This window comes from Prenolepis imparis, unplaced genomic scaffold (assembly GCF_030444845.1).
Source record: "Prenolepis imparis isolate NDT839.2.m4 unplaced genomic scaffold, iyPreImpa1.0 SCAF_12, whole genome shotgun sequence".
NCBI classification, from domain to species: Eukaryota; Metazoa; Arthropoda; class Insecta; order Hymenoptera; family Formicidae; genus Prenolepis; species Prenolepis imparis.
This window is the reverse complement of record NW_028141170.1, coordinates 9243710-9253310: the sequence shown is the minus strand read 5'-3', so window position 1 is coordinate 9253310 and position 9601 is coordinate 9243710. Positions and strand designations below refer to the sequence as shown.

Below are 9601 nucleotides of genomic sequence, written 5' to 3'. Positions count from 1 at the left end.
ATGCAGATGGTGGTATTAAACGATAGAGATTCTTCAATAAAAGTCTGAACATTTTTAACTTTTTACTGATTGGTCCGGACCAAATATGGCAAAACTATCTATTATTTTTATGTTTAAAAATAAAAGCTTTTCTCTCTTTGTCAATAATTACAGATATTGGTATAATTTTGATTTGCATAATTTTGCAATTTATCTGTAATTTGTATAATACATAAATATATAAGCATCAATCAAATTTAGTTTAAGGCAAAATAAAAAATTGCATATTATTTTTTATTTTAAGAATTTTTAGAATTTTGATAGGGATTTCCAGTTTTTTATCCAATAACTAATCGATATATATATATATATTTGTTCTATTTTTTGTCATATAAAATGTATAATTTATTTAGTTTCAAACGTGAAAAAAATTTGCCGACAATGCGGTTATGATAGAGAAACCCTGGTCATATGTCATTTGTTACGTTATATATATTAAAATGTAATTTATAATGTGCACCAGACTTTAATTCGCGAATCAAATTCAAGTCTTGTAAAGTAATGCTTGTCGCCTTAATTTTCACTTTTGAATCTGCCTATAGTTTTATTCAATCGTAGCAGAAGGAAACCGGAACAACGGGGAATTCCACGAAAGAATATATAGAGAATATAATCTCATATATAAATAATATAACGAATATTTTTTTGTCAATTGTTTGTGTGTCCGAAGTAACATTTTGTACTTGTATTTTTAATTCGAAATCGAGCTAAATCACAATGGTAGAAGAAATTCGTGATATGGTATAGTATATTATATACGTTATTAGCATTTGTAGTATATGTGCTAGCAAAATTTTTTCAATACATATATTGCGTTATATCATAATTGATTGCTTTTTTTGTGTTCTTAACAAATTGACTGACCGCTTATAGATAATTAAATCACGATAACACTTAATTTAATGTTCATGAAATGAATATCTTTTGAATAATATCACGAATTATATGTACTGCAGAATACATAATTTTTTCATAATTAATTCTGATTATTTCAGTGGTGCGATGCATTAGAGGAATTGCTTCAATGTCCTGTATGCTTAGATACAACGCAAGGTACAAAAGTTCAATGTATAAATGGACATCACATATGTAATCCGTGTAGAGTACAGCTACAAATATGTCCTATATGCAAATCCTCCTTTATTCATACAAGAAATTTGGCAGTGGAACAACTGGCAGCTAAATTGAATGATATAAAGGTACAGTCCTTATTATTTTCATAATATAATGATACTAATAATAAAATGCAAGAATAATATGAAAATAATGTCCTCATATATATACACAAGTCAGAAACATTTTTGATCAAATTTTGAAAAATAATTGATTAAATGATATAATTTTAAAGTATTATCACTTATCACTTCCAGTTGTCATTACTGCATCCGTATCATGTGCTCAATAGAAGAATCTTGCATAATAAAGTATGCGTAGCCACTCAAACCGAGATTGTTTCCATGCCTTCCACATCTTCTGCTTGTCAAACTGAACCTGTAAATCAAGCTGAACCTGTTACTCCGAGAAGTGAACAAAAAAAGCCAATGAATATAGCACCTAGAATAGGGAAAGGAGTATTTCCATGTCGGATCGGTTCCTGCACAGTGGAATTAGCACACGGAAGAATCATCGGTCATTTAAGATATCATCATAAAGATGTATTTTATGAGGTATTGTTCAGTAGATTTTATGAATTATATCAATCAATGAGATTGGGATGTGGCAATATTATAATTGAATTTCTTAAATTTGATTGATCTCAAATTGATTTGAAATGATGGTTCTCTTGTTTGGATTTTGCATGATTAAATATAATTATAGTTCAGCACAAGAGGTACTGTATTTAAGAAAAAGTGGAGTCTGGAATACATCTTGAATAGGGATTATGATTTCGCATTTCATATTAAAGAGATGGGCCTCTTTTTTTTAAATGTCAGTGTAAGTCAGATGGGTGATTTAATAGCTTCCGTACAAATTGTCAATTGTACTGATGTAAGCAAACAGTTTACTTATACATTTGAGGCAGTTGGAACTATGAATGCCTCTTACACTGGTCAGGTAATACTATGTTCATATTTATTCATATGATTTCATATATAAGGAGAGAGCTCATTTTTTATATTTTCAGATGAAATGATATATAATTATAAATAATTATAAAACTTTTACAAAAGAATTGTAGCATTGAAATTTTAGCATTGAACATTTATTTGTGTCTCTCTCTCTCTCTTCCTCTCTAACTCAAAAAAATAGATAATATATTAAACTATTAAAAACTTATACTTTTCAACAGGTAAAGTCATGTCGAGTAAGAAGGGAGTGCATTTTTAATGATTGTCTGCATGTACGCGAGAACGATATGCGCCACATAATCGACAATAAAAACTTTTTTCATTGCAATCTTACGATGAAGCGTAGAGTCAATTATAGAGCCACTGCACAAGATAATGAGATGCACGTACTTGAAGACGTTTAATTCAAGAAACAATTTGATATTATATAAAAAAATTGCATGCTGAACACTATGAATTTCTTGACAAAAATTTAACGTAATTTCATTTATTGCTTTTACCAAACATAATGTTTCTATATAAATAATTAAGGTTTTTATTCAGTTATGTAATATAAAACAAACTTTTAATTGTTTATAGTTTATAGTATGTTAACAACTAGTAACACTTTATTTTATGACTCAATGTAATTTTCATTGAAATAAGTATGTAGTTTTTAATTATATTTTGGTCTTATACATTAGTACCAATACTGTCTAATTAATAGATAAGAGAAGCATTTAAGAAAGAACTTAAGATTTCATCATAGATTGCAGGAATAGATGCAATCATGCAAATAATGTGACAATTTTTCATCAAATAATTTTCAATATAATTTTATTACAAAACCACAATTAGGCAGTTCTGTATTGAAAAAATAGGAAGAAAAAGAAAAAAATAATGACTTTTTTACTTGCTACACTTTCTATAGTCACTCTCCAAAATAGGTCTAACAATATCATAAGTTTATTGATATAAATGAGAATTTTAAGAACTTGTTATGACAAAACGAGAGAACACTTTGCAATATCTATGTATTATATAATTATGACATATATGTGATATAACTTACATATAATATTACAGAAATAAAACTTGTTAATGAAATATTTTCGTATAATGTGAAATAAAGTTATTACATTTAAAAAAAACTAAACTGAGTGTTTAACCAATATTATTATCCATCTAATTTTTAAATACAGGATCTCAGTATTTAAACTGCTGCAAAATTGCAACAAGACTACGTATACCGCTGATATAAGATGATTTTGATAAATCATTCATGTTTATTGTGGATTTTCTAAATACATCAGTAAAACACAAAATTCACGCGTCTCTCGCTTGTAATTAACATCTACGTTTTTTTTTTTTTTTCATTCATTTCCTGCATACTAATTAATGTATGTTAAGAGCTACTGCATCTCTTGCACCTCTAATAATTTTTTTCCTTTTTTTTTGTTTGCTTGCCTATTTATTTCCATACAAATTAATAAATCGCCGTCTCTCGTTCATTCCTTCGTCTTGTTTTTCTTAATTTGCAAGAAATCCGAAAATCATGCAGTGTGTATTTCAAGTCTGTCGTAAATCTGTCACATGCAATTACAAAATAAATGAAGATTATATTACCTCTGCGCATATCATAATGCCACGAGGATAATAGGCTGCATCTTATATAGTCGAGCTCGGTATTTCCGTTCTTTCTACATATCTTTGGAGAATTTTGCACATTTCTCGCAATCGAATAATTAAGTGATTTGTTTTCGTCGCCGCGCATACGCTTATGTACGATTACTTAAATCGGCATACGCTGAATGCGAAATTACACTGCTTGGCCTCCTTTAACCAGATTCCGGCGCGTCCCTTCAAGTGGTCCCGCCCTCGCGTAGCGACTTCTGCTGCTCGAGAAGCCGTTCTAACGGCGAAGGACCCGGTCCGGACCATAGAGACTGCTGATGGAGTCGTGCCTTCATCTGATCTTGACCCGTCGAATTTGTATTGATCGGCGTGTTGACGGTACTCCATGTGTTGCTACTAAACAAGGAATAAGTATTGCCGGTACTCACGGGTTGAGACGGCTTCTGCTCGACCTAGAAAAGATATCATATCATATTTAATTATCTCGTACACAAAGGTACATCGAGATATATAAATGCAGTATAATATAAAGAATTGTTGTAAATAACTTTGACATATTAAATCTTAATTTTCTTTAAAATGTTAAATGAATATTACATAACTTCGAAAAAAGTCCATGATAAACCTTTATTGAACCTTGATAATTATGATACATATGTGTCACTTGTAAATATAAAATTAAAAACAACCATTCTTTGCATTATATATTGAAATAAATAAAAGAAATTATGCAATATACAAATTATAAATATATTATTATAATTATTAATATAATTAATAGTTCATTTTGTACACATTTTACAATAGATATTTCAGAAAACTATTCTCAGATTTCGATTTGTCAAACTATAATAATTATTTTTTCAACTTTTTTTGTAATGTATTGCAGATAAAAATTTCATAAAATTAATTTAATAAATTATTTTCAGATATACATTTATAGGAACATTTCTCTTATTCGATTCTCTGGATATATTGTATGAGTCGTGTGTTTTATAGATATTATGACTTGTTTTCTGACAAAGTGACAGTACTTACTTCAAACATTCTGGAATCCTCGAAATTATTTCCTGCCATAAGATGTCTGCTGTGCTGTCCGTTTTGTTGTTGCTGCTGGTAATTTTTACCCGGCGTCAACGGCACCCTACTTGCTATATTTCCGAGGGTAGACGAATCGCTCCATTTCGAGAATGCATTGTCGTTAACAGTGGAATCCTTCATGTGCATCTGAGTTGCAGTATTATTAGCCGGACCCCACCAAGCGATCGGTGGTTGAGGGGGTCGGCTGTCCCTCCACAAGTTAAAGTGCTCTGTCGGCTCGTAATTGCAGAACATGTTGTAATTATTCGTCACTGGCTGTTGCTGCGGTGGTTGTTGATTCTTGTTAACTATCTTAGTCTGATTCGGGAATTGAAAGTCCATCGTGTCGGGATTATTCTTATAAAACGACGGCGACGGCTGATTTTGCGACAATGGACCCTGACCGACGAAAGTTTGACTCTGATTAAAATGATTCTGATTGAAATTAAGCTGAAAGTTTGCTGATCCGCTCGTTGGACTCTGCGAATTGTTGACCAGGGTTGTTAAACTCGATTGCTGGGGATCCTCGTACACGGATAATGTCGACATCATCGCGGATACGTTTGCCATACCTGAACTACCGTTCAACTGATTGTGCATGCTATTCGATCTAGAATTGCTCTGCATCATGTTCTGCTGCTGTGTCTGTTGCAATCCGATGGCGTGATTCTGTTGCTCCACGTTGATGCTAGTCTGTAGCCCCATATTATTCGCTGGCAGATTCATATTTTGCAACACGCTTGGCTGAGCGGGCGAACCTAATCGCATGTTTTGCTGCAACAATTGCGCAGAGCTGTGAGACACATTTTGCGGCATCCTCTGATGCAACGGTCTGCTCTGATGATTGATCGAATGATGTATCCCGTTGATGCCCTGCGGTATCGCTGAAACCGGTTGTCCATTGTTACCAAGCTGACCCTGTATCTGATAATGCGATGGTCGGTTCATGAAGTTGTTGGCGAACTGCGGATTCTGCGCGTTAAACGACTGATTCGGAGGATAGCACACCGGTCCCAAGATCGAGGTCTGTTGATTTCCGCAGGTCTGCGCCGCTATGTTGCCAGTGTGCAACTGCGGGAGCATTTGTTGAGCAACTTGCTGAGCCTGTTGTTCCTTGACTACCACCAATTGAGCAGGCATAGGGATGTTGGGCGGCAATGTTGGTTGTTTCACGAGTCTCTGTTGATTCTGAACCAACAGGGACTGGCTCTGCGAACCGGCGGACGGAGCGAGCGACATCGTTGACAGTCGAGTTGGAGGGCTAACAACAGTATTGTTCGCGCTGGAAGCCTCGTTAGCCTTAGGCATCTCTAGAATCGGTGTCGGTTTATTCGCCATGGAAGTAGTAATCGGTGCGACGTTCGCCGCTTTCGTCTTCTTATCGTTCTCCTCCTCGACGATCACGGGCGATACATTCTTGAACGTCACCTGCTTCTGCTCGGTCTCCGCGCGACGCATAATCGCCTGCATCGCGATATTTTGCCGCGGCTTTCTTGCGCCGGAAGACGGAAGAGAAGACGCCTCGGCGCCGCTGGTTTCGGAGTCACGGTTCCGTTCTAAGGTACCCTGGGGCTTAAGGATGCCTTGAAAGATCTTCTTATCTGCAGGAATCTCGACGTCAGTCTCCGTAGAACTTTTGCTGCTAGCTGCTTCAGACAGTACCGGGCTCATCGAGGTGTTCAATTGTTTCAATTCCTTGTTCAGACTAAGTTCCTCGAGTTCCTTCATCAATTCGTTGCTGAGTCCAGCGCTGTTACTTGTAGACGTGAATCTGCTCTCGCCAGTTTTCTCCTCCGTCGTAATCGAGATCGGCGCAGATCCATTGATGCGATTCTGAGCGAGACAACGGCCCAGATGCAGAATGCGTACGGCACGCAATTTGTTTAACATCGCGGTGTCGCCTTCTAACGCGGTATTCGTGAATCTAAGATTCTCGAAACTTTTTTCCAATGGTAAGAAACCCTGAAGGTCGCGATCTTCTGGCAGTGGCACTACAGCATCTGTGGTTCATATTATATTTCATTAAACTTATCTTACTTTTTTATCTTAGAGAGAAAGAAAAGATAAAGAAAAAAAAATAAGAATTTTTTGTGATATTAATATTTTTTATATACTCAAAACAAGTTATTATATAATATTATATATATAACAATACAAACACAATATAATATTATTTAATATAATAATATAATAATATAAATTATATTATTATATAATATATTATATATATAATATTTTCTACTATAAACTTTATTTCTAAACAATTTAATTCTCATCAATGATATTTAAAATATGCAAGCAAATAATTTTACAATGACTGCCTGATAATTCTGAAATACAATGCGTAACTACTTACACTTGTCATGCTTAAAATCCACCACACAATTCTGCAGAGCATTCAAAAGCACGCAGAGGCTGGGCCAAATTTGTAATCTTGATGTAAAAGCAACTTCCTCCAAAACCGTGGGTTTTATGTTGATCCATTCAAGGCACAGTTTTACTGCAAAGAAAAAAAAATTAGTTGTGCCTTATTTCGTTCTAATCGAACGAAAATTGCGGTATATACAAAAGATATACTTACTAGAAGGCAACGCAAAATACTCGATGATAGAGTTCTTTATCGTATAGACGGGTAACAACAAAGCAGACAGAGTGCCTGCGATTAGGTCCAGTATACAATCACGGGCCATTTTTTCATCGTTGGTCAATTGTTCGTTTTTGAGTAATTCCGTGTTATCGGTGCCACTTCCGACTGCGTGTTGCAGAGCATATAGATTTATTACCAACATCTGTATCAGCATCCACGGACTGAAACTCTCGGTGGCGACCAACGCGGTTAACGTTTCTGTCAACTGTTTACTGTACGAACACGCGAGCTTCAAGTCGCCAAAATTATGAATTATTCCGTGCAATTTCAGAAAGACAGCGATATACTCCTGAGAATTCAATTTGGTCTTGCCGTCGATATTGAAAGATTTGTCGTTCAAGGCGGATGACAGAGTAGTGGCGAGATTCGCCGTGGCAACAGGAAAGGGATGTTTGACAGCTACTGAACGTGCATAATGAAACACTGTTCCCAATTTGTCACCACGGGATGCTTCTAGGAGCGCCAGTTGATTATAAGGCTGTCCACTGGATGGTGACAATGAAACAGCGTGTCTATAAAACATCTCAGCTTGCTTGCTTTCATTTCTATACCGTGCAATGTCACCCAGATGTACAAGGCAATATTGGCAAGCATAAAAACAAGACGACTTGTGAGGCGGAGATAATTTTTCAACAGCCTTCCATGGGGATGTGTAACCATATACATAACCTTTCCTGTAAGAATTGATTATATATATTTTTAATAATGATAAATAATAAAATTGAACACAAAATATACAATTATACTTCTGTCAAAGACATATACCTTCTAAATGGTAGATCCAAATCAAATACAGTGCAAATTTCCTGCAGCAGAGTTAAATAAAACCCACTGGCCGCTTGTAAGCACCAACTGAGCAACGCTTGCGATTCACTACGCTTGGGATTCTTCCTGTCCTTGGCCTGCGACTGTAGAGTCGCTATATAGTTCTTAAATCCAAGATTCCACAGCTCCTGCTCGACTTTCCTATCCAAGGCGTATTCCAAATCCAGTATGAGGACTTGTTGATATATCTTTTGCAACTGCTGCTGACATACCCAGGCATCATTGTCGTTCAGCAAATCCTTACAACGCTGGACTTTATCCTTCAATGGTTCCGCTTTCCTGTTTAAACACATTCATTTCATATATTAATAAAATACAAACTAGAAAAGTATTTTGCATTTTAAAGCTGTAATTGAATCTTACTTGAGAGCCTGAACGGCTGCCTTTAGGCCCATATTCTGTCTTCCCTGGTCAAATGCGACGTCCTTCACCTGCACATTTTTATTCACATTAATATCCTTCTACTCGAGAAGACAAAGCAGAATTAAATTTCGCAGTTAATTTTTTTTTAAATCGAAAACTTGAAAGATTTATTCTTTCCCTTAACCTCTAATCAAAGATTGCTTCGACTTTCTTGATCGTCACGAAATAATGTTTAGCAAAGATAAAGCAATAGCGCAAACAAACCTACGTTTCATCATCATCATCATCATCATCGATTTTAATCGACAGCACGTCCCAATCAAAACAGATCTCACACTCAGCAGAAAGTTGATTAAGTGGACGCCATTTTTTTTTTTCAGCGTATCAAAAGTACAAATAAGCGCAATCCGGGCGCAACTTGTGTTAGAAATCTACACTCACTTCATCCTAACCTAACTCAACCTGACAGTTTAAATCATCGCGTCTTCTGCTGGATGACAATCGAACGCGAATTTCTTTTTCGCGAAAGAAAATCGAATCGTCACTCTTTTTATTATCACTCGTCATCGTGCAAATCATCATTGAGATTTAGGTTATGCGTGCATGTTTCTTTTCTCTCATACGTGCAAATTGTTTACGTATGTATGTACATACATGTTTGCGGGAGCGAAAGATGGTGGAGTGGAAATTATTGGCGGCGAAACTCGGAGGAATGATAATCGCGATGTGACGTTCCGAATAATAATAACTTACTTTCGCACATTTTTGCACGACACTGCTGATCTTTCAACCCGCCTCCAACGCATGTTGCCAATTTCAGGTCGCGCAACCATAGAATATATAATATATAATATTAGAGCGCGTGTCGACGTGCGCGGCGCGTTCGACTTCGACTTTAACCTTCAAGTGGCGCTGCGTCACTGCGTCACGCGGTCACGGAATTTGGTGCGCAGAGTGGGGGAGA

General features: G+C 35.8%; 2 protein-coding genes across 5 annotated transcripts; one reads left to right on the top strand and one right to left on the bottom strand.

Moving 5' to 3' along the window:
- The first annotated feature begins 406 nt into the window (after window positions 1-406).
- LOC145943606 (uncharacterized) lies at window positions 407-3142 on the top strand. The gene is made up of 5 exons (XM_083051240.1): window positions 407-780; window positions 1035-1238; window positions 1410-1706; window positions 1858-2094; window positions 2330-3142. The coding sequence occupies exons 1-5, from the start codon at window positions 757-759 to the stop codon at window positions 2510-2512; spliced, it is 945 nt and encodes a 314-aa protein (XP_082907366.1). The 5' UTR covers window positions 407-756; the 3' UTR covers window positions 2513-3142.
- Window positions 3143-3444: 302 nt separating this feature from the next.
- On the bottom strand, window positions 3445-9543 carry LOC145943605 (uncharacterized). 4 transcript variants are annotated; one of them, XM_083051237.1, is made up of 7 exons: window positions 9292-9543; window positions 8638-8705; window positions 8215-8553; window positions 7384-8123; window positions 7159-7302; window positions 4761-6802; window positions 3445-4174 (listed from the first exon to the last, which is right to left on the bottom strand). In XM_083051237.1, exons 2-7 carry the CDS (start codon window positions 8667-8669, stop codon window positions 3950-3952), a joined length of 3522 nt encoding a protein of 1173 aa, XP_082907363.1. In that variant the 5' UTR covers window positions 8670-8705; window positions 9292-9543; the 3' UTR covers window positions 3445-3949. The 4 variants fall into 4 exon arrangements, with proteins under 4 accessions (XP_082907363.1, XP_082907362.1, XP_082907364.1 ...); XM_083051236.1 differs by having other exon boundaries at window positions 9391-9543; XM_083051238.1 differs by lacking the exon at window positions 9292-9543 and adding an exon at window positions 8902-9266.
- Between the last annotated feature and the right edge of the window lie 58 nt (window positions 9544-9601).

What these genes read in the sequence shown, in the direction of transcription:
- LOC145943606 (XM_083051240.1), top strand. Translation starts at nt 757, where the DNA reads ATGGTAGAAGAAATTCGTGATATG. An exon ending in TAGAAGAAATTCGTGATATG is followed by an intron (nt 781 to 1,034) that starts GTATAGTATATT and finishes TGATTATTTCAG; the next exon opens with TGGTGCGATGCATTAGAGGA. An exon ending in CTAAATTGAATGATATAAAG is followed by an intron (nt 1,239 to 1,409) that starts GTACAGTCCTTA and finishes TATCACTTCCAG; the next exon opens with TTGTCATTACTGCATCCGTA.
- LOC145943605 (XM_083051237.1), bottom strand. Translation starts at nt 8,669, where the DNA reads ATGGGCCTAAAGGCAGCCGTTCAGGCTCTCAA. An exon ending in GCAGCCGTTCAGGCTCTCAA is followed by an intron (nt 8,554 to 8,637) that starts GTAAGATTCAAT and finishes GTGTTTAAACAG; the next exon opens with GAAAGCGGAACCATTGAAGG. An exon ending in GTATTTTGCGTTGCCTTCTA is followed by an intron (nt 7,303 to 7,383) that starts GTAAGTATATCT and finishes TTTTCTTTGCAG; the next exon opens with TAAAACTGTGCCTTGAATGG.